This window comes from Lepisosteus oculatus, chromosome 19, assembly GCF_040954835.1.
Source record: "Lepisosteus oculatus isolate fLepOcu1 chromosome 19, fLepOcu1.hap2, whole genome shotgun sequence".
Taxonomy (NCBI): Eukaryota; Metazoa; Chordata; class Actinopteri; order Semionotiformes; family Lepisosteidae; genus Lepisosteus; species Lepisosteus oculatus.
The window spans coordinates 9,675,002-9,699,439 of record NC_090714.1 but is presented as its reverse complement, the minus strand read 5'-3'; the positions used below and the strand labels follow the sequence as shown (position 1 = coordinate 9,699,439).

At 35.7% G+C, this 24,438-nt stretch overlaps 1 protein-coding gene across 3 annotated transcripts in view; it reads right to left on the bottom strand.

Moving 5' to 3' along the window:
• sdk1a (sidekick cell adhesion molecule 1a) overlaps positions 1-24,438 on the bottom strand; it is a 464,366-nt gene that overhangs the window by 183,401 nt on the left and 256,527 nt on the right. For all 3 annotated transcript variants that reach the window (XM_015360500.2, XM_006637238.3, XM_015360501.2), the window contains exon 6: positions 2,691-2,824. In XM_015360500.2, the coding sequence (XP_015215986.2) occupies positions 2,691-2,824 (134 nt within the window). The remainder of the gene's footprint in view (positions 1-2,690; positions 2,825-24,438) is intronic.

Here is a 24,438-nt window from a genome sequence, read left to right as displayed (position 1 = left end):
TTGGATCTCCACTCTGCCCCTGTCTGGATTCAATCATGTCTGCTTGTACGCTCAGAAAATACAGTACTCTGTTACATAAAAAGTGCAGGTCTTGTGCTATTGGAGAATTTGGCACAATCCAGGTTTCAAGACAGTGATGTCACCTTCCGTAACAAGCTTAGTGTCACCTCTTCTTAAACCTGGCTTCTGATATTTTATGTTACCTTAGGATTCCCTGTTTATGTTCCAGAAGAAATGGGGGAAGTAAAACAGTACATAATTTTCGATCATTAGTCCAGAGCTCTTGTTTTTTTTCAGCTTTGCAGTCAAATATATCATGAAAACTTCTTATATTATTCTCAAACTATCCACACGATGCAATGCTGTATCCTTGAGAAATGCTCCTTAAATTCCAACTTTTCTCACTTTGTATATCATATCAAGAATTTCACTTTAAAAATTATTTCAGCTCCTGCTCTCTGTCATGCTTTTTACTGGGAACTTTCAAGTCAAGCTGTATTAAGCGGAAAAGAGAAGCTTAGACCTTTCACATTCTGATACCTCACCATAACAGGCTGCACTGAAAGAGCAGAACACTGTGTATTTTTGTTTCAACGAAGTGCCACTGCAGCTTTGTACCAAACAGGTTCATGATCCATAAGGCCCCTTAATAACTTGACAGATGATATGACATTTTCAATGTTACAGGCTACTAGGTTTCATTATTTATGGATGTACAGTTTTAACAATAACAACAAGTGAAACGGGGATACGCACACACACATTTCCATCAATACAAGTGAACATGCCTAGCTACACAGGATAACATAAATTATATAATTTCAATGTGCTGCATTAGAGCCCCAACATTATTTATCAGGCGAAGCCAGAAAACGTGATGATCAAAAGTCCAGATGAAAAGGGAATGAAATACATATTAGCACAAGATGTGATTCAGAACACTGAAAGAACAAGGCTTTAGGTTATAAAGGGCACCTACCTCTTTCATTCGCCTTCCCCAGGTATTTAATTGCTTACGCTTATATAGCACTTTTCTGGACACTCCACTCAAAGCACTTTACAGGTAATTACAGGTAAAGATCCACTCCACCACCACCAATGTGCAGCCCCACCTGGATCATGCGACGGCAGCCATAGTGCGCCAGAACGCCCAAAACACATCAGCTATCAGTGGGGAGGAGAGCAGAGTAAGGAAGCCAATTCGTAGATGGGGATTATTAGGCCATGATTTGGAAGGGACGCCGGGGTTACACCCCTACTCTTCTACCAGAAATGTCCTGGGATTTTTAATGACCACAGAGAGGCAGGACCTCAGTTTTACATCTCATCCGAAGGACAGCTAACGTTAACAGTATAGTCTCCCTGTCACTATACTGGGGCATTAGGACCCACATGGACTGCAGGGTGAGCGTCCCCCACTGGCCCCACTAACATCTCCTCCAGCAGCAACCTTAGTTTTTCCCAGGAGGTCTCCCATCCAGGTATTGACCAGGCTCATATCTGCTTAGCTTCAGTGGGTTGCCAGTTGTGAGTTGCAGAGTGATATGGCTGCTGGCTATTTATAAAAAAAGACATATTAAAAGACCTGATCTGAAACAGGAGTTTTGTGAAAGTCAGCTGTTGACAGAAGGGATGAACACAAAAAAAAAACAGGTGAAGCAAAACTGCAGAAGCACAATCTTTAATGGAACATCAAATTAAAGGTGCTTAATTTAAAACCCTACATTTACACACAGCCTTAAAAAGCATAATCAGAACTGTGCTTCTTACTAAGGATGACAGCAGATCTTGGTGACATCTGTCACCAACTTTTGAAAACACACTGGTTTTCCAAACAACCTCAACAGTATAATTAAATATACCTCTGTATTACATATTGTGTGGAATATCTTGGTTTTTAATATATAAATATTTACCTAAATATTTAGGTACTGTGTGCACTTACTGTACATATCTATTCTGTATTAATAGTAATAGACTGAAAATAAATATGTTTGATTTTGGGTGAACAAAGCAATGCACTGGACTACCATGTTGAGTTTGATTCCCATCTTAGCACCACCTTAATGCTTACAGCTGATGAATAATTACATGAACAAGACAATCAGTAATATACAAACATACGGTACACTGTCTTAGCAAACCTCTAACTTCAAACACTGTTATTAAGAAGGACAATTCCAAAATAACAAAACTTGTAATCCCACACTGTATTTTGTAACATGAAAACTTTCAATAAATATTAAAGAGCCGCCTACAGTACGTTATTCACAAAACTAGAGTAACTCATACCTCCCACAACCTTTTTGTATATCTTGCAGTGGCATAAAGTGCACAATTTACTTCCAAGTTTATGGAGATTTTCATAAACTCTGCTTTATGTTTCTACCAACCACAAGGGTTCCGCTTTCTGTGAAACCAAACTTTCTCAATTTGAATCAAGCCTTAGAAAAAACACCCAGAACAAGAAGAAAACAAAAAGGGGCTAGTGACTACAACACCAAGTAAAACAATGAAAATGCTAGAGTTAAAAAAAGGAAAAAACACAAAAATACTAATGCGTTTTCACATGACAGGAGAATATTACTGGGTTTTTCTTTAATTCCAAGCAAATTAAGACTTTGGACACTGTTCCATGGTCAATATCAGCATCTTGTTTGTGTCATTTGCTAAAGTTTATAGTTACTTACTTGCTATACTCAGGTAAATGGACGGACTTGTCTTGTTTTCCCCATTCTTTTCATTAACTGCCTGCACATAGTACCTTCCTGCATCGGCTGCAGCTGTTGAGAGAACCACCAGCTGATTGTCCAAGGTTATTGCTCTGTGGAAAATAATAGAAAAGAAATCATTGTTACATGTGCATAGTCCAAATACAATTAGTGCAGCTACTCCTGAGAACAGAAAAAAATCCCTTTATATGATTAATTTTCTTCCAAAATGTATTTAATTTCAAATGCTACATTATGCTTACTACATCCAAATAGTTTGCTATTTATTTTATTTACCGCATTTCTATTTCTCACACTGATCATCACAGATGGCATTTACATAAATTCAGCTGTGAGCAGCTCTGCCCTGATGGTGTTTCTTTATTTTCAATTAAATCCAAAATCAACTTCTGGACCTCAAAAATAAAGCAGAAACATAAAAACAGAGGAGCCCATATAAGCACTACCAACATTCAGAATGTACTTCTACTATAAACTGCATTATGGCTAGGTACAGACTAAAAAAAACTGGAATCCAATTGCTACTTTTGCCTTTTATTTGTCAGAGTTTCTTGATTCTCTCCAATGGAAACGAAATAAAGTACCAGTTTTATGCTTTAATGCATGATTGGATCAAAGTTCTGACTTAATCTACAGTATACCCATCCACTGTAGTGCAATGTTCAATGAATTATCTTTAGCTTCAGGTGCTTTCTGAAAGAGTAGACTTACAATTCAAAAAAGTTTAAAAGAGGGGAAAAGCTCAGCACAATCTTTGCAGATCCATTAGTGGAGGATCACGCAGTTTATTTGTCTATTTGAGAATCTATGCTCCTGCTGTATATTAAATTCAAAGGGGTTGTTATTTTGTTTCCTCCCTTGACTCTAATTAATCAGACCATCAATTATGCATTATCTCTGTCTTTGAGGCTGTCACTCTAGCTGATTTGAGTATTACAGATGCATTACACAGCAGACAAACACATGAGAACTCAGTGTGTGGTAAGCAGTTGACTGCTTTTACTTTGAAAGCCAGTAATTTATACTAGTGCTTTCATATATGACTAGTATATATACAACTGTTATACAGCTTGCGACTATAACAAATTTGAAATGTTGTTGTTACTTAATTTGAATTTAATATTAAAATGTTAACATTTCAAACATAAAGTGACTTCAGGGCTAATTTAATGACATTCAAGTGATTTTTTTTCTATATTCGTATGGACATCTTTGGAAGAGTGAAAAAAATATTAATACACACATTGGAAGTGGAATATTATATTATTTATTTGATAAAGGCGAGATTTCACATAGCAATCACAAACTCAAAGGTCTTTATGAATGCCAGAGTGGCAGAATAACGTGTTGATTACCTCTACTGGAAATAAACAGTTTCTGAAAACATTGAATGATAAGAAAGCAGGTCCCTATTTCTCAAAACACTAAGTGTTCGATTTTCTCATTTTTAAAATGGAGAAAAACAGCTGCTCAATTTTTCAAAACTAAACTGAAAGCCCAGCCAGTGTAATATCCCAGATAATAAGTACAATATTATTTAATCAATACCTTTAACAGTGAAGAACAAGCCCAAATCAATATTTTCGTCTTACACTTATCATTTCAAACCACAGAAGTAGCTTCATACAACATGCTGCATAAACATTTTTTTCTTTTTGCAAAAGTATCATATTAGAGTGCTTTTTTTGCTTACTTTGCATTAGGTGAACTAAAACTACTGGGATAAATCCTACAATTTAGATCTTGTAAAATATCACTAGACAGGCAACAATATTCCACTGAGGGCTATTTGTAGGACTCCAAGAACAATAGGAGCAGTTAGGCCATTCCAAAATACAATAAGCAAATATTTCCTTCCATGGATTTACCGCAAGATTCAGGCAAACCTTGTGTCTGTGTGCCCTTTCTCTTTTTTGTGAATACATGATGATTAAGAAGAAAATCTGTTAAAACAAAAAGGCAATTGCAGGAGGACCAAGGAGTGGCAGCTGGGCGATTTTGATGAAGATGTATTACTTTCCTGTCTGCACTTTGAAACCTGGCTGAGCATCTCGTTTCACAACATGAGAAGTCTGGGACACAAAGGCTCTGCTCACAGATGCCAGAGACACAGACAGCTTGAAAAGGTCAGAATAGCCCAGTTTGATTAACTTTTAATTAATTATGTTCAAAACTGAAGATGGCTCAGTCGGCATTTTATCTGCTTGTTTCTGTATATGTAACAAAGTTTTATTTCTGCACCCACACAGACTGTTTCATCTACTGCTTCAACCATGTCAGCAGAGTTTACACATAAGGTCAAGTATTAATTACTGTAGGTATAAAGAAGAATATTTAATTTGGTCGGTGTTCTTTTATTTACAGTGCCTTGCAAAAGTATTCACCCCCCTTGGACTTTTTCACCTTTTATTGTGTTACAGTATGGAACCATGATGTATTTAACTGAGGATTTTTGCCATTTGTCAACACAAAGTATTCTATAATGTCAAAGTGAAAATAAATCAAGACATTTTACTTGTCATTATTTAAAAATAAAAAAAAACAGAAAAGAAATGAATGCATAAGTATTCATCCTCCCCCAGAGTTAATACTTGGCAATTACAGCTGTGAGTCTTTTTGGGTAAGTCTCTATCAGCATTGCAGATCTTGACACTGGAATTTTTACCCACTCTTCAAAATTGCTCAAGCTCCATCAAGTTGGATGGGGACCGTTTGTAAACAGCTATTTGTTAGTCATTCCACTAGACATCAATCCAGTTGAGCATAACCATAGAATCTTCCTCCAAAAAATCTTCCTCTCACATGCCTTTGGGCAAACTCCAGCCGAGATGTGAAATTAGCTTTTTCAACAAAGGCTTTCTTCCTGCCACCCAGATTTATGAAGTGTGCATGCTATTGTTGTCTCATGCACAGTTTCTCCCATCTCTGTCACGGAGGACTGTAACTCCTTTAGAGTTGCCGTAGGCCTCTTGGTGGCTTCCCTTACTACAGCTGTTCTTGCCCGGACACTCAGTTTTGGAGGACGGACAGTTCTAGGCAGATTCAAAGTTGTTCCATATTTTCTCACCGTTTTAAAGATGGACTTCACTGTGCTTCGAGGTATATTCAATGCCTTGGACATTTTCTTATACCCTTGCCCTGAATGGTATTTTTCAAGAACCGTGTCTCGGATCTGCTTGGAATGTTTCTTGGTCTTCATGCTGTAGTGTTTCCTTGGAAATGCATTAAGTGGGGAAGCTCCCAGACACAGGTGTATTTATTCTGAAATCATATGAAACACCTCAGCTGCACACAGGTGCAGTCAGGTAATTCTGTGACTTGGAGAAGAGAGTTGGTTACTTCAGAGGTTTTTTAGGTGTGTCAAGGCAAGGGGGTGCATTCAATTATTTTCCGTTTTTTATTTTTAATTAATTTAGTAAAATGTCTGAATTTTTTTTGCACTTTGACATTATAGAGTACTTTGTGTTGATGATTGGGAAAGAGTCTCAGTTAAATACATCATGGTTCAATGCTGTAACACAATAAAATGTGAAAAGGGGAGGTGAATACTTTTGCAAGGCACTGTAGTTTAAAAAGTTCATTTAGAGTGCATAAAAAACATATTTCAAGGAATTTATGCCTTTTGTAAAATAATCAAACTCACCCCTTTGATATGCACTACAGAAGACAAAGAAGGTAGCAAGGATGTGACCGACCTGTGGAATTTGAAAGTGTTTTTTAACCTAGTGGCTGTGTATGAAAGTCTGTTTACCCAGACCATACTTGCCCCCCCACAAAATATAAAGGCACCAAATTTAAAGGCAAAAGTTCAGATCCAGACCAGTTCATGTTACATCTTGAAACTTGGTCAAAGTGGCATAGATGTTTAAGGACTGAGTAATGATTCTTTGTGAACAAAGTCAAATACTATCTGCATATAAACAGACTTTATGATTAGTCTGACCCATTTGTATTCCCCTGATACAATCCTCTTGATGTATAGTAGCTGTGAGGGGTCCAATAAATAAAGGGAAGGAGTAAGGAGGATAATGGGCAGCCTTGTGTTATACCCCAAGGGATTTGAAAGGTTCTGCGATTAGTCCTTTAGTAATTACAGATGCAGCATGGGAGGTATATAAAATTTTAATCCAGTTAAGAAAGGTGCTGCCAAGCCTTAGGTGATCTGAAACTGCAAATAAAAAAGCCAATTTTACACTGTCAAAGGCCTTTTCTGCACCTGGAGACCATATTTTGTAGTAACGTCACTTCATTGACTTTCTTAACAGAAAACGTCAGGTTTAAAATATTCAATAAGAAAGATGAATGTCCAGTAGGAACATAAAACACTGAACTACAGATTCACGTTTCACTGTCCTGTGCAATTTATCATTATTTTATTTTGCTTAGTACAATAGTGCATATACAGTGCCTAAGAAATTTTACAGCCCCCTGAAACTTTTTTATTTTGTCTGTGCCACAGAATTTCCACATTTAAATGAGGATATTATTCCTCTTATCTACAAACCATACTGCACACTTTTAGGGGGAAATCTTTTTAATTGGGAAGAAATTGAAAATTAAAAACACAAAACAGAAATATCATATTTGTACCTTTCGCAGCTCTGAGTCTTTTGGGAATAGATTCTACCAACTTTGCACATCACGATTTGGCAATGTTTGACCATTCTTCTTTACAAAACTGTTCAGGCCTGTCACATTCCTTAGTGTACATTGTTGGACAGCAATCTTCAAGCCATACTTTTTCAATTTGATTCAGCTCGGCGCTCTTATTGGACATGTACCATTTTGTTCCCCAGTCACTCTAATGTATCTTTGGCTGTTTGTTTCAGGTCTTTATCACCCTGAAAGCTGAACTTTCTTCCCAGTTTCAGCTTTCTTGCAGGGTGCAGCAGGTATTCCTCAAGGACTTCTGTACTTCACTCCATTCATTGTCCCTTCTATCCTGACAAGTGCTCCTGTCACCGCTGATGTGAAACATCCCCAGAACATGATACTGTTGCAGTAAGTATGGTGTTCTTTGGGTGATGTGTTGCAGTTGTTTTGTGCCAAAAGTAATGCTTTGCATTTAAGCCAAAAAGTCTCATTTTAGGTCTGCGAGACATATTTTTTTAATCACTTTTGCATTATCACTTAAATGCTTTGTTGGCCTTTTTATTTCCAGTAATAGCTTCCTTATTACAATCATGCCATACAAATCAGATATGTGGAGTGTACACTTTGACCAATCTTGGCCATAAAAGCCTATGCCTTTTTTGAAGCTGCCTCTCGGTAGCCTCACAGCTCAGTCTGTTTCTTTCTCAGTTATCTATTTTGGAGGGACAGCCAGATCTTGGGCAGGGTCTTGGTGACGTCATACACCTTCCACTTCTTAATAATCATCTTGACCACGCTCCAGGGGATATTTTTTTTATATCCATTACCTAATCAGTGCCTTTCCAGAAGGGTTCCCAGAATTATCTTGAAAGCTTCTTAATAATAACTACCCAGCAGGCAGAAACTGTAGACACTGCTGAACTTATCCTGAAATGATGTGAAATCACTACAAACTAACACACAATTGGAAGTCAAATAACTCAGTGTGTGATTTGAAGGTAATCGATTATACATGAGCTAATTTAGGATTGGCATTACATGGGGCTGAACACCAAGCTATTTCAGATTTTTTTAATTTTCTACATTTTTCTAGAATATTTTTCACTTGAAATTTGTGGGGTAGCATGTGTAGAATAATGAAAAAATGCATTCTAGTTCCAAGCTATAAGGCAGCAAAAGGTGAAAATTTAAAAACAGGTAATAGAGTTTCTATAGGAGGTTCTGGAGTGGATCGAGACAGAAATTTCACTTAAAGGAAAGATCACCAGACTCCGGCTCACTTATTTTGGTCATGTGATGCGATCAGATTCATCGGAGAAAGCAATGATGCTTGGAATGGTCAGTGGAACAAGAAGACGAGGCCGCCAAAGAACGCGGTGGCTCGACGCCATCAAAACGGACACTGGCTTAGGCATAGAACAGCTGAAAGGGAAAGTCCAAGACCGGAAAGTGTGGCGAGAGATGGCCTATAGAATCGCCGAGAGTCGGATCCGACTGACCGGATTACATCATCATAATCATCATCATCATAGGAAGAACCTGAAGAACCTCACACCTGAAGAAGGCTCCACGGGCGAAACGTTGTGTTCTCTTTCTTCTTTTTCAGCATGGAATAAACCTATTACTTGTTCCTTTGCGGCCTACGCATGCTGACGCAGCTACCCACCTGAACTACTATCATCATAGGAAGTCTATCAAGTGAACCACAGGCTACAGACTTTATTTAAAGATTTACTGTGTGCATCCCAGACATGCCAATGACCACACTATGAATGGCAGCTGCAAAAAAGGTACAGTGATGGATATTCATTACCAGAACATCACACAATATTACCATAATTACAATTTGGGAGGGTAGTGGGAAGGAAGTAATTTGGACAGTAATTCAGTGGAGGCAGGAATGAGAAATATGAATTTGCACAGAGAACACAGTAAGCAAACAGACATAGTGTCTAAATGACTAGGGCAATATAGTGACTTTCAAATCCTACACTTTCTTCCAAATTATCCCTTGAAACTAACTAAAAAATCACAACTTAAGAGACTAGAAACAAATATTTTTTCAAACAAACCAGCCATTCTTTCCACATGTTTTTAAGTTAACAGCAGGAGCTTGAATGATCAATGTGGGACTCACTGTACATGTACCAATAATCTGTACTTTGGGAAGGAGAAATCCCCAGCTAAACAGTTTCAGGTGGACTGCTTAATTGCCACATAATTAAAATGAACACCAGACTCACACTACGTTATCAACAATAGAGGTCAGAGCCATCTATTTCAGCTGTTTCAGTATCTTTCCATACACAACCCATGCTGCTAATACACTGATCAATCGCTCAATTCAAAACATCAAACAAAGTTCTGTACGGAACACTGTAGATATTGCTTTTTTTAAATTAGCATGACGGTTGTTAAAGTTAATTTATTTCCATTGCTTTTAGTTTAACATCATCCACATGTCCTTTAGCTGACTTACATATATGATAACAGAACAACATTTACAGTACAGTACAATTCACACACAAATAGTATCTCTAGGCATTATGGATATTTTATTTTATATATTAGTGATATATTCATTTAGGAAATGATCCAATTTTTTTAACAACTTAATTCAGATTTGTTCTAAAATACAATGATAATTCTTACAGGCCCACTTCGAATTACTATGCGCTATCCAACCCCTATGCAAATAGAGTCAATTACTCTTCTTAGGGAACTAAGTCTCCTTTTGCATCATGAACAGTAATGGTTCCTTACAGCTTACACTTTCCCTTAAAACATATCCTACAGGAGCCTAGCCAAAGTAGTGGCAATTGTACAATTAGACAATGGCTCTAATGCCAAGAAAGCTAAATGGTCTGAATGGCTTCCTCTTGATTGTATTATTGTATAATTGTATATGATATATTATTGTATAATTACATATTATTATTATGAGTGTTCCTAATATTATTCTAACAACACTCAATATACTCAGCAAGATCTGACAATCATAGCTTGCGGTTAATAAGACATCCAGGTGCTACATTTCAGATTGTTTTCTGGTTAAAGATTTTTTTGTTAAGGCTAATCACTTTGAAGCTCACAACCCCCTCAATGGTGTTGTTTAAGATATGCATTCCTCGGTAATCAAACGTTTGGCACATCTTTGACCAAGGCACTACAACTTTATTTTGCCGAATGAGCTGCTGACCAGTTTTTGTTAAAGTTATGGGCAGTCTGACCGGGAGTTTTAGGTTTGGAAATAATGCAAAAGCTCTATTAGCCTAAAGATCGGCACAATAAAGTATTCAGTCCACTCATACCATGCCTACAACAGGTATGGATCTCATTTATCTACCTATTATGTTCAAACTTAAAATAAAACATATTTGTGTAGATTGTCTAAAATACTTGTGTGTAATATGTATATCCTCACAAAAAACACTTCTGCAATAGCACACATCTAGCATTAAGTTAATCCTCTCAATAAATATAATTTTAAATATAATTCAAAAGCAGAATTTAAACCAAATCTTATTTGGTATTTATGTGGATCTCAGTATCAAGAAACTGCAGCAAGTTAATGTATACATTTGTCTATACTCTTTAAAATCTTAAGCCGAGTGCAAATAAAAGGGGACATTTTCAAGGGATGTAGTACTAAACATTTTTAATAAAAACACCTTAAATGCAAAATATATATTTAAGAATAATAAAATACAACTGAAGAATTGTGTTGTAAAATACAGTAGTTAAAGGTAATTAATTTAAAGTAAGAACAGGACACTTACTGATTATTATTTTACAGATAATAATAGATTAGCTACACACAGAGTAGACATAAATCAACATATTAGGAAGAAATGTGAGGAAATGTACACAGGCATTTGTGAAAAGTGCTTTTGAAAACTAAAAATATCCATTATATTACACAAAATGTTCTTTAAAGATCACAACAATTTAAATACCTCATTATTTCAAATCCTTAAAAGTTCATTGGCCTATTGAGACTGACATTTTTAATCATAAAACTGTAAGTAATTCAAGAAAGAACAGCATCTGTAGAGAGCACTGGAAGCCTGCTTTACTGATTCATGTTCACTGCAGCTAGCAAAAATGAAATGAAAAAAAAATACCATTAAACATAACTATTGCAACCTGCAAGCAACTGTTAAGAAAATCACAATAGCTAACTGTACGGCATACAATATTTTATTGTTCAAGTATTCCTCCATCATCATAAACTTTATTGTATTTTTCAAAGGTTTGCAGATACAAAATGTATATTGAGGCAGGTAATTAAAATTTCAGCATTTCAAAGGACCTTGTATTTCTTACAAAGTTCATGGAATGCATGTTGTAATTTATGATGATGATTACAGACTGTGCCTGAGACATGCCTACAAATACAGTAGTAAAGGAAATGTTTCCAGACTCATTATATAGCCCTTGTTTTAATGAGAGAATAGAGCACAATAAGTAATGAGTAAGAGGGGACTTCTCGCCATTCAGATCCTAATAACCAACTTATTTAGATCAAACAAGAACATTAAACCTATACAATGCACAAAGACTGCTGTATAATAAGAGTAAGGCATTCAGGAATAATAGCCTGGCTAGAATCATCTGTAAGAATTTGATTAGTGGTTAGAAATTCACAAAGTTATTATAAGGAAAATGAAAAATTCATTTTTGGAGCAGGTGCACTGATATTTTATTGTCCAGACATTCATTGCACTGATTAACATCTGTCATAAACAGGGTTGATCGTCAGGAGGTCTGCTGTGAAAGTCACAGGCTAACAGCATGTTTGGCCACTGCTGGAAGAAATACAAGCTGTACATCTGCAGCACATGTTATGCACCAGATTTGGCAAACTGTCTTGTGGGACTCTGTTCCATTCCTCTCCTAGGTCCTGGACAAACATGCCTGTTTGCTGGTCTCTGAGTTGTATAAGTGCAACATGCTATACAGGTCTGCCCACAAATGTTCAGTGGAACTGAGGTTTGGTGAATGAAGCATCTAAAATAGGTCATATTCTCATCTTGTAAGAAAACATTTGTTATACAAGCAACATGAGGATGTGCGTTTTCATGCTCTGTCTGGATGATCCCAAAGGAATAGCAGCAAACAAAGTCTCAGGACTTGTCCAATGTAAGACCATGAGGCCAGGTTGCCGTCAATCATTAAAGATGATGTTCTTTACAGAATAGAATACAAACTCCTGCTGAGCACAATAATGGTGAGCAGTTACTCACACCACCTCACTCTATAGCATTAAAGAACACTGGTCAGCACTGGGCCCATGTGTGGTCATCTGGTCTGCAAACAGTGACCATTAAGCAATCCCATCACAGCTGAAATTCTGGTGTGGCAGCCTGGTGTTTCTTATTCAGTAAAACCATCACTACAATAACAATCACATTCATTATTCTTGGCTATCATTGACAGAAAGTGATTGTCTGTAACATCTGGTTAGAAATTGCAGGCTGCAAACACTAGACAGCAAACAACAGTACTCTGACTCAATCCATTCTCTGGGTGGTAGAGAAAGGTAAAGCTTAGAGAGCTTAAAACAATGGGTGTCTTTTTGAGGTGTAATATTTCTTTTTTTTCATTTATGACAGTGGCAGATAGTGCAGAGACAAAGTGAACTAATAACAGTGCTAACAGAAAGAAGAGGCAGAGGACAATTAGTAGTTCTTCAGTGTGCTCTTTTCTCATTCACAACAATGAGGAGCCATCGGTGCCCAAAAATTAAACATATCTCCATTGCCATGCAAAATATCTGGTACATAGGCACTAAACAATGCAGACACACAATTGTATTTGCGTTTCCTTGCGTCTGGGTTATAAACTCAAGAGCAGCTTGATGAAGTTCAGAGGTTAGGTTTCAAGTTGCTGTTCTGTGTAGGTTTCAACACAACTCGAAAAATAATTTTCCTCTATCCCTTTAGGCACTATTCTGAATATGCAGATATACGAGAATTGAAATCATCAAGATTGGGCTCTTTCTCTGTTCTTAATTTTAATTAATTATTCAACGTTGCTAATCAAGGTGCTTTGTAATTTTGACAATTGTAGTTTAAAGTTTTTGGGAAATACAACACTGTCATTACAGCCAGTAAACCACTGAACATTCACATTTATCAATCAAAGGTTTAATAGGTTAAATCAACTTAGCACCTGTATCCAACTGGAAGTAATGAGTAACGAATTAATAAAAATGATGCGATAACATTCAATCAAAATATAAATTCTTTAAGACCTTGCCAACTGTGGGGTTAACATTCCAGAAAACCGATGTGGTTTGCAAAAATATAGATGGTAAATACTTGAGTATAAGACAATTAGGGAGTTACCTTCCCACAGCCCCTGTTACACTCATCAATGGTCAGTTAACATTAGATTTAATCAAAGAAATTAACACATACAGTGTTAGCCTCAGGGCCTGAGAATTTGAAACTCTGATCTTCTTTGCAAGATCATGTAAGATAAGTTTGTAGTAATTGATATTTTTATCTGTAAATAGATATGTCTGTTAAGCTCAATAACTGACAAATCTTTTGTCATAATAAATTCATCCATAAAATCCATACGTGTATGTCAGCACTGACAATAAATCTCTTCAAGAGTTAGCAAAACTGTTTTCTTTATTACATCTATATACAGCATAATTGCAAAGAAGGGTGAAATTCTAGGACTTGCAAGGCTTCCTCAGTTAAATGTCAATCACCCTGGTAATCAAACAAAGGTTTTGTCAATCACTCGGCCAATCAAAGAAGCAAATCAGAGGTCATCTTTAAGATGGCTGGAGCTGTCATAAATGTTTAATAAGATGTAGCTTCAATGTGTTTCTGAGAAGAAAGAAAAACAAATGTACTGTAAGTATAGTTAACCCCGAATGGTGAAAACAAGAAACTATGAAGATAGTTCCATTTCTTTAGTTCATCCTCTACTGTTTAATCAAAGAATCAAATCAACATATTATGGATCTACATGGACCTAAATTTCACTGAGAGGCTGCAATTTTGCTGCATGTGTGTTTTAGGAGACAGTACAGTTTGTTGAGGACCACAAACCTAATACTATGGCAGTCAAGCATTTTAGACAGCAGGTTCAAAAAACATTTGCAAAAAGCTATGGAGAGGTGAGACATTTATGAACAAAAATCTGAACGTTACCTTTTGCCAATCCTCTTTTATGTATGCTACCTCACAATGCTTAAAATGGAATATTAAAAACACTCTTCTTTTATTCTACTAATTTTGTCTTTTGTATCCAAGAGCATAAATAAATCATTTACAAAATCGAACACTGTAGGTACAGTGTTTTATTTATACCCAGACTGATCATTATTGAACTGTGGCTATTAAAGGATATTTCTAATGAGTGGCACTTGTCCCAGTTAAGCTTGGTTTGGAGAATTTCACTCTGTATTGCATTTTGTCTGTAAATAAGCTTTCAATGCAACATTTTTTAAATGTACAGTAACCTCCCGGGTCTCATTAATAACTTCACTTCCAACCTCTTGTTAAACCTTGTTTGCTGCATCATTTTTCATGCAGAGGATGATAAAGACTGGAATAAGATATTCCTGTGGAACAGATAAAATAATCAATTGTATGCAAGCAATCCTCACTAGAGAAGTAATGACTGAGAAGTCTGAAAGCCCACGGCAGTAAGCATGTTTTATTTGGCATATTAATAACTATAAAAGGCCAATGTTTCCTGTTCAGTCCACAAAAAATGTTTGTTTACAATAAGCCTTAGGTTCACCACAAAGTTTCAACACAATTGTATTACTCACATACTGATGTGATGCCCATTGCTTTTCTATTCCATTCTTTGCTTGTTATACATTCATTCCACTCAAACTCAATCTCATCAAATCTATGGCTTCAAGGTCTTAATGTTTTGACAACGCTGACTAGACATGGTACAACATAAATAAACATGCAATAAAAAAGGGAGATCCTACTTTATTGAATAGTCTAATATCTGCCCTGCAGACAGGGTTACATAGAAAATTGCTTTATTTCTTCTTTAATTTTTTAATGCTATAACATATAACATGGTGAAAAGTTATATCTCACCATCATATATCCTGACACCCTGCAAGATATATGGTTGTTAACTACTGTGAGAAGATTTAAATTCAGACTCCATATCACCATGAACACAACTAATATTTTAGAATGTTTATAACACTGTCATGGGTGTTTTTCACAGCTTTAAGGGAAAACTTAAGATTATGACTATTTATTCACATACTGTATGAAGAAAAAAATATTTTCTGCCACAGAAAACATTTTAGCGTTAAACAAGATAAAAGAAATTACAGCATTCCTTTCCACAAACTTTCAAATGACCTGTTGGTTAATACCAACAGAAAACAGCAATACCTGTCTTTAAGTTTCAATTGAGAACCACAGGGACTCCAAAACATGCACTTTATTTACAAAACTCGAAAAGTTGGGTAGTATAAACCTCTAATGTTACTCTCAGAAAATATCAGAGAAAAGCGAACAAAGAACAAAGAGATATTTCTGTCCCTGATACTCATTATCTTTTGTAGTAATTGTTCAAATTTGCTCATTTTAAAAACCATTCTCTGGGGGTGAAGTGTATTTCATTTACAGTACATGGTCATTATGTATAATTATCATATACTCATTAAATAATCAAGTGAATTAAAAAATAATAACTGGTGGGATCCTCTTCAGCTCAGGACAATGGACCTTGAGAAGACTGCAGAGCTCATTAAAAACCTGTTTATACACAGGACACTTTAATGGAACCCACTGGAAGCACAGCACATAATTCTTAGGGAGGAGGTTACATGTGGTCAGTTAACTTGAACTTTTAAATATTAAAGGGCATCATCAATCTGAAAGTGGCCAACTAAGAAAATAGGACATAGTATATCCCTGGTAATAATAATACTGTTTTGGTGTACTTTTTAAAATTTTTATGATGTTGTCCCTTGTATTACATGAAACCAAACATTATCATGAGGTTTCCCACATTAAATATAATTCCCAATATTAAGCTTTTGTCACAATGTATCTGCATGTTCTTTGTAGATTTACTGTAAATTGGGACTGACACATTAAAGTTTAAACATTTACATAATTAAAAGCTAACGTCTTCTGGTATCCATATCAAAATAAACATCATTGTTTTGAATGAGCTACTTTCAGTTATAGCAGCAGTAATACTAACAACAATCTGGAGAGAAAAGTGCTATACTCTGCACTTACTACCAGGGACCTAATTATGAAGCAACATTAACCTGACAGCTACAGGGAGCCCTGTGGCAATGCTGCTGCACATTTAAACTACCTTATAGTCTGTATTGTGTGATCTATTTGTCATAATTTAAATACATCTATTATTATAATTATTTTTAATAGTTTAGATATTTCAGATATGGGGGATAGATGCTGCAGCAATTCCCATAAGCCATAAACAACTTCTTTTGTTTTCAACAATAGATCTTTAATGTGTTTAGAGGTCCATAATGAATAGTAATACAAGAACCCATGAAACTAACTTTTTTATTCACAATACAAAGATTAACTTCCACAATAGAAAAATGAGACAACAGCAAAAAAGTGCTACTCCCATCTTCAGGGACAAAAGGGAAAAGTGAGTCAAAAGCTGAAATAATATTGAAAACATAAAGCAGAAGGGAAAAAATACATCACACACACAGAAACTCAAGGGGTTCCCTTGCCCAAAGAAATAAAATGTGTGTGTGTGATTAATAATATAGCTACAGTAATAATTCTGGAGAGCTCACTAGTATTAAATTAAAGGTCAAGTAATAAAGACTTGTTACTACATCCAGTCCCCAAACCTATTAAGGGCTCCACATGTTAAATATACGGGACTAATTAAGAATCTGAAAACATGTACCACTGTTCAAAAGCCATGACAAAATCTATGTTTAAAAGTCCTGGCAAATTCTATCTCTTCTGAGACTGAGTGACATTTATGTACAGTGGCTATTGAAATACTGTCCTTAAAAACTGGAAGAGATAATGTATTGCACAACCACAGAGCTCCCATTCTTTGCTTTTGGCTTTTAGCTTCCCATTAAAAGTAGCACATATGCTGCTTTTGTTTTTGAGCTAGAATATATTATTTTTTTTTGGAGTGGAAAAGAACCTTTCACCAAACCAAATTAGACTAAACATATCTCAATTGTTTGTGCTGGTTGGTGCCATTCGAACCAGGATTTGTGCCATTTTGGATTGTGAGATCTTAGCAATTCTTCTGTCAGGGAATTGAATATATAGTTTATACAGTTTATATTATTATTGTGTGTATTATGCATGTTTTCTCATGATCCTTTGTTAGCTTGACAGTCCTGAAGTAACTGCATCAAGGAATGCCTGAACACAATGCCACAAACAGTGCTATTAAACTCCTTCCTGCTTAAAGCTTCCCTCTGTTATCAGTTTTTCACTTGACCTTTAAGAAAGGATAAAGATCAGAAATAAGGACATTTTTAGACTGAAAAGATATGGTTTCTTATACAATAATACTTTGCTTAGTGCTATTTCTGTTAGCATTGAGCAAACATAGTGCTCTCCTGGCCATTTTTTAAATTATTCAAAAAACACCTGTATAAGAGCAGGAGTGTTCATCTGTGACTCACATACAGGTCAGGCAGAAGTACTGTAACTACAGCACACTCAGTGCAGGCTGTAGTTGTGCATCCTGCTACTATTTGAGCTAAAGGGAAGAAGCAATGAAAAATATATGCAAGCTCTTATCCAATGAGAGAGCAGTATGGCCAGGGCCATTTGTAATCACTCATCCACTTCTATGTGAGTACAGAACTCCGCTGTGCTGTGATCTCACTTATTTTGCTTATTAGTATTCCTGTGAGCCACAGCCTGCCCCATCCTATCAGATGTACTGTAACTCCTTCCATTAGTCTCCCACTGCTGTTGGGAGTAGGAGTTGGAAAAGTGAAGGCAGACAGGGGGTTAATTTAAAGCTCTGTCAAAATGCACAGGTGTCCAGGCAAATTTGTTCTTCTGTAACTATACACTCATTTCAAAATAAAACTCCTTTTTGTAATAAAATTGATTTTTTAATTACATTTGCGATACAAATATCAGTAATACCATTACCGATACCCCAATAAATCACTCATATGTTAGTTACAGGTATATGCAAAAAATAACACTCCTGAGAATGCATCTCCATTGGACTCATGCTGTAACTGCCCCTATTAGCCCTAATTTCACATAGCGCTCTTTTCTCTGGAATGCATCCCCCATGCTAAGTGAAGTATTACTGTATGTCCTCCATTATAACTCTGTCTCACCCTGTAATTAGTTCCAAGAAACATTTATAGTTTGAAGATTTTGTTCATGGACGTCAGGACATCTAGATCTACACTCACTATGGAATTATAAACTACTTTTCTATTCAACAAATCACATGACCAGTCACCTTTATACAGCTGTTGGCTATAATTACCATAGGTTACGATTATTGTGCGATCAATCTCCAGCCTACAATATGCCACCATAGATACCAAAAAATAAGAAAAAATACGCATATTAAAAGCAGCTGAAATGTGATTGGCTTTTGGCAGCCATGTTTTCTAATGTGTCGATTTGTTTCAAACAATCTTGAGATGCAACCTGAGATACTCTATGTTACTGCAACATTTTGCTCCAATTAACAAAACATTTTGAAAAAATATTGTTTGAAAGTTATATGGCAAATTTAATATGATGGCCAAATCAACCATTTAACAAGTCTAAATCTTGGACATGAAGTAAGACAATGCACCAAGTTCCAGATCTATACTTTCACTGGTTTAGAAGAAGAATTTCTTTTAATGAGAAAACCCATTAGCTTCACAGAATACACATACCAAACAAATTGTACGAACAATTAGCTTAATTTCCATACTCACCATAGTCTCCATATAATATCTAGGAATAATGTTCGTGAGTCTGGCAACACTGTACCATCACGGTATAATGAAATACTGTATATGCAAATTACCCACACCTTCAATTTAAGTATTTCAGAAGTATTTGAAAATAACATTAGAAGAAAAAAAAACAATAATAATAATATGGTTCCAGAAACGTTAGTACTTCTGGCCCCCTAATAATCTGCAATGTATACATTGGAAACAAAAATAAATGTGAACACTTCCTGACTTGATTTTCTTTTTCAATTTTACACTCCTACAGATATGCAACTAAAGCAAATAATATATAATAGATAAATAGATCAAACTAATTGATAAACAGTTTTTCACTGTACCAGTAGACAAACACTGGCTCACATCAGCAGATTTAGGCAGGAAAAACTCTAAAAGATGCATCTAATTTTTAAGGATGTTTGTTTCTAATAAGAAACAGTGCAAGTGAGAAGAGGCCATTCAGTCCATCACCCAATTCACATGTTCCAGATACCCACAATTTCTTGATGAAAACAAGTGTTTCTTATTATCTGTCCTGAAAAAAATTCCTAGTTTCCAAATGTGAGACCATGTCCTTTATTTCATTATCATTAAAGAGGAAGAAATGTTTCAGGTACTAGGAGCACTCAAGATAAATCCCTAGGGCATGATGTTTTCTCACCAAATTTGTGCAAGAAAATTATTGACTCAACTCTTCAAACATTAACCATAGCCGCCAAAGTAGGGGTAGTACCTGTGGACTGGAGAAAAGCCAGTGCAGTGCCCATTCAAAAAAAGGATGACAAAATTGAACCAAGTCATTATAGACCAGTACGGCTGACTATCTTGTGACAAACAAATATAAAAACTATTCAACTGCCAATATGGAAATAAGATCTAAGGTAATAATCAACACAGATTGATTAAAGGAATTTCAGAGGGTTTTTGATAACTTTTCTAAAAAAATATGAAATCTCAAATTATAGACAGCCTTCAGTGAAACACAATGCATTGAGAATTGATTAAAAAAACAGAAAGCATGGTACAAATAAGGGGTGAATACTCAACTTAGGTTGATGTAATTAGAAAAAATTAGAAGGTGTGCCCTTTGAGGTAATACACTGTTTTTGTTTGTTAACCAGTTTGCAATATCTGGATTCCCATAGCTTTTATTTGGAGAATCCACAATTTAGGATGGACCTAACTAAAACAATTTCTTGATGTATTTAAAAAACATATATTTTTAAAATATGACCAATCTTTTTTTATTGAATCAGAATCCAACTGTTCGCAATCCACAATCAGGAAGGTCAAATTCTTTCCTTAAATAGTCTGCTTCTTTAAAACCCCTAAGCATTGACTCACATTTTAGAGATCTAAAGAATAAATCAAAACATATAATATTAAGTTCATATTTCAGAATGCTTCCAGCATTGTTATTCTCTATGTCCTGGTTATTTGATAATATTGTGGTGATCAGCTCCCCCTAGCATTGGACTGTCCCCACAATCTCTACCCTTATACCCAAGTTCCACCCCTTCTTGTCTTTTCTCTTTATAAAACCAGGGATCAATCCCCATTCTATCTATTCCCACTTCTGCATCCAGAGGATGCTCTCTCTCTTCTCCCACTTGTACCTGCTCCATGACCAAGCACGGCCCACTGTAATGAAAAGGGCAATAAAACTGTCAGAAAGTCAGTAAGTCGTCTCTGCCTGTCACTCCCCACGCAGCTGCAGCCAAACTGGGAGTGCCTGTTACAATATTAAGACAATACATATTTTTAATAGTTGGTGTTGTTAAAAACTGTGACAGGTTTATGTAATTTTACATGTAAAATTATTACATCTGAAATTGTGAACCATTTCAGCCTTATCAATTTCAGCTTCTACAGTATATTTCCCATTATGATATCCCAATTCAAGTGTGGAAAGATGAAATCTCCCAGGAATATAACATCACCTTTGCTACATACCCTCCTGATTCCATCATACAGCAAGATACCTGTTTATATGTTTGCATTAGATGGTCTATAACTACAACTGTTGTTAATTTCTCCTATTTTTTAATTTTCTAGTTTAACTGACATAGATCTTAAATGAGCTGTACACTTCCCCTTTAGTTTCTAATCTTGCATATTATTTTTGGTGTACTTGTAGTCTCATGCCTGTCTTTCTAAAAACTTGTGTACACATTAAAGCATCTCATCTACAAAAGAATCCTCTACCTCTAATTCACAAGTAAAAGCCCAAAAGTCACTGGGGTGCAGAAGGCAGTATAACCCCTGCCTGTTTGTGGTGGGTTAAACACTCAGATTCAAAGAAGCCCTGTACCTAAAACCATATTATAACCTAATTTTATTAGGATAATCCAGACACATCTGAGATGGGTTTCTTTAGCAGGATGCTCGTGCTAGTAAGAGCTTGGCAGATGTCATGACATCGCCTGTTAATAAGACATTACCTGATGTCTTCCAGCTGCTTAGACATGTAACGTAGCAATTGAATCAGGACTGGGTATTAGCAGTATAAACCAAGTATTTTTCAACCACTTTTTTTACAAACCTCTTTGTGTCATCAAGAAGACTTCCTCTGAATACTGTGACTATTTTTAATTCTTATTAATTATACATTTTAAATACTATTAAATAAAGTATGCACCTAACCCATTAATAATAATACACCCTCAAGGCAGCTGTAACCTCATTCATTAGTACCTTTTTACTGCATTGTTTTTCTATGTTTTAATGAATTAATTCAGACAAAAACTATGGTTGAAAATTTAAACAACCAATTGAAAGATTCTAGCTCCCATTGACAAAGCTACCAATGACACTTCATGAACGTCTGGCGTTGGTGCTAAAACAGACACTCCTTTAAAAATTAAATGCAATGACTACATGCCAGTAGTCTTTTTAAGGCTTTTAATAATGTAAAAAGATCCAACTGGGCCTGCAGATCATTAATTGGTTACCTGTAGAGAATTGTGAAGCCAGCTGTCAGAGGAACTTTTTCTCCTATGAGTTCACAGGCAGCGATGTTTAAAAGTTCTCTCACCTGGTCACTTCAATTTTCAAAAGAGCAGAATGATTAAATAAAGAAAATAAGTGTCACTGTAATTCTGCAATTTTCTCTTTGTGACTTTCAGTACATCTGTAACTGTACTTAGTAAAGAAACATCATAATTCTACTTCTGTTAATCAGAATGTAGTTGAATTGTTTAAACTTTCTGTGAATGACTGAAAGACATAGCCACTGCTTCCCTCAGGTTTTCTTCTCCTTTGATTTTTTTTTCTCTCTTTCCACTTGGGATCTTCACTCTCCACTGCCATCTCTAGCTTGTCTGGGGATATGGATATGCCTATGAGACTAGAAAAGTACTGCATTCACTTTTAGCTTTACGTTTAAAGGATATCCTTTGTGTTTAAGTTATCTATGTTTTATAGTGAAAGAGCCTCAAGTCCTTTATCTTCTATCCCTTTTCATTTCTGGGCTGTCCTGTATTGGTGGTAGTTGGTGATTTACCTGGGAGTTTTAAAGCCAAGTCAAGAAGAGAAACTAAGAAGAATATGTTTCCATTTCTCCACTGTAAATATGGGCATTCATATTTTTTTAAACATTAATTATGATTTTTGTTTATTTGTATTTGAATTATTAGGTTTCGCCTTGATTTAGTGATTGTTTAGGGCTTTCACAAATGACAATATTTTTGCTTTCCTCTTCCACTGTAACACGTTAGGTGAAAAAATCCTCTTTTGGTTCCAAAACATCCAATTTGTAGTCAACATCACCTCCCTTCCCTGAACAGTTACTAGACACTTACTAGATTATTAATAAACATCATGATTTGTGCATTAATACATGTAATGAAGCAGTCCATGGTTCAAAGTAATACTAAATAAGCTCTCATATTAACTAAATGGAAAAGAAAAAATAGCAATCCTTTTGATAACAGCAGAAAAATAATTTGTTTCTGAAACAGATTTTTATTGCGTACATCTAAGGGCTTTTCAATTATAAATTTATCCTAGTTTATCATAAGGTTCAGGAAATTAATTAATTTGCAGACTAAAACCGGCAATATCATAATAACAACAACAACAAAGATTAATTTTACATAAAACTTTCCTTCATACTTACAGAAGTACTACTAATAATTTTTATATATAGGGCAGGATCTACTGAAGCTCCAATCACTGAAGCTCAGCACCCAGTTCGATGATCCACAGTAGCAATGTTATGTCAGCTAACTTCACTGTAGGCTAACTATGTAAGAGACCATCACTTCACTTATTAAATGTAAGGAAAAATTCCAAATAAGTTGATAAATATGGGGTAAGCACCCAAGTTATCAAAACCAATGCCATAGAATCTACAGTGTGCAGTACTGTGCCATGCAAATAAGTGAGAGAATCAAGACAAAATGACTTTGCTCAATTTTGTTTAGCACTGGAAAGTTTGGTAACCAATCTTGTATTGTCATATATTCTTGAGAAGGTCAAGACAACAGATTTTGTAGGTCATATAAGACAAAGGAACAGGAGAACAAAGCAAACCCGAGTTCTTTATTATTCAGAAGTTTGTGTGGCAATGTTATATGAATACATCCTCATCTAAAATGTGAAAGTTTTTTATGTGATACCATACACCAAAAGGAAATACAATAAGCATTCTGTTTGAAGAGTCAGTTGGGTTTTATTGTTTATTTTTTTCACTGGATAAAAACCAGCTACAGTCCCAGGCAATACAAACTCCTCAACTAGTAAGATAATAATCTATTCACGAGCATTACAAAAGTGACTTCAAAAGTTTCCTGGAGCCAGGTGGGGCAAAATAAATGCATGAGCTGCAGTGAAGTCACTGCAGTTTCCATTACATGTGAAGAGTAATAAACTAATGTAAACACTTCCAGCACTTATCACACAGAACGTGTTTTGTTAACATACTCACATCTGAAATTCTACAATAAGAAAAGTGAATTAATTTCCATACTCAGGCCCAGAGGCACATTTATCCAGAGATTATCCTGGTTTCTTTACCGTTAATGATTTCTCCCTGGATGGGATGCCAGTGCACAGCAATGCTGGTACCCATTTGCATGGTTGGACGGAGGAAGCAAATGGAGTAAAGTGTCTTGCTCCTTGACCTAAGACAGAACAGTACCATGTCTATCAAGAGTTGTGTCT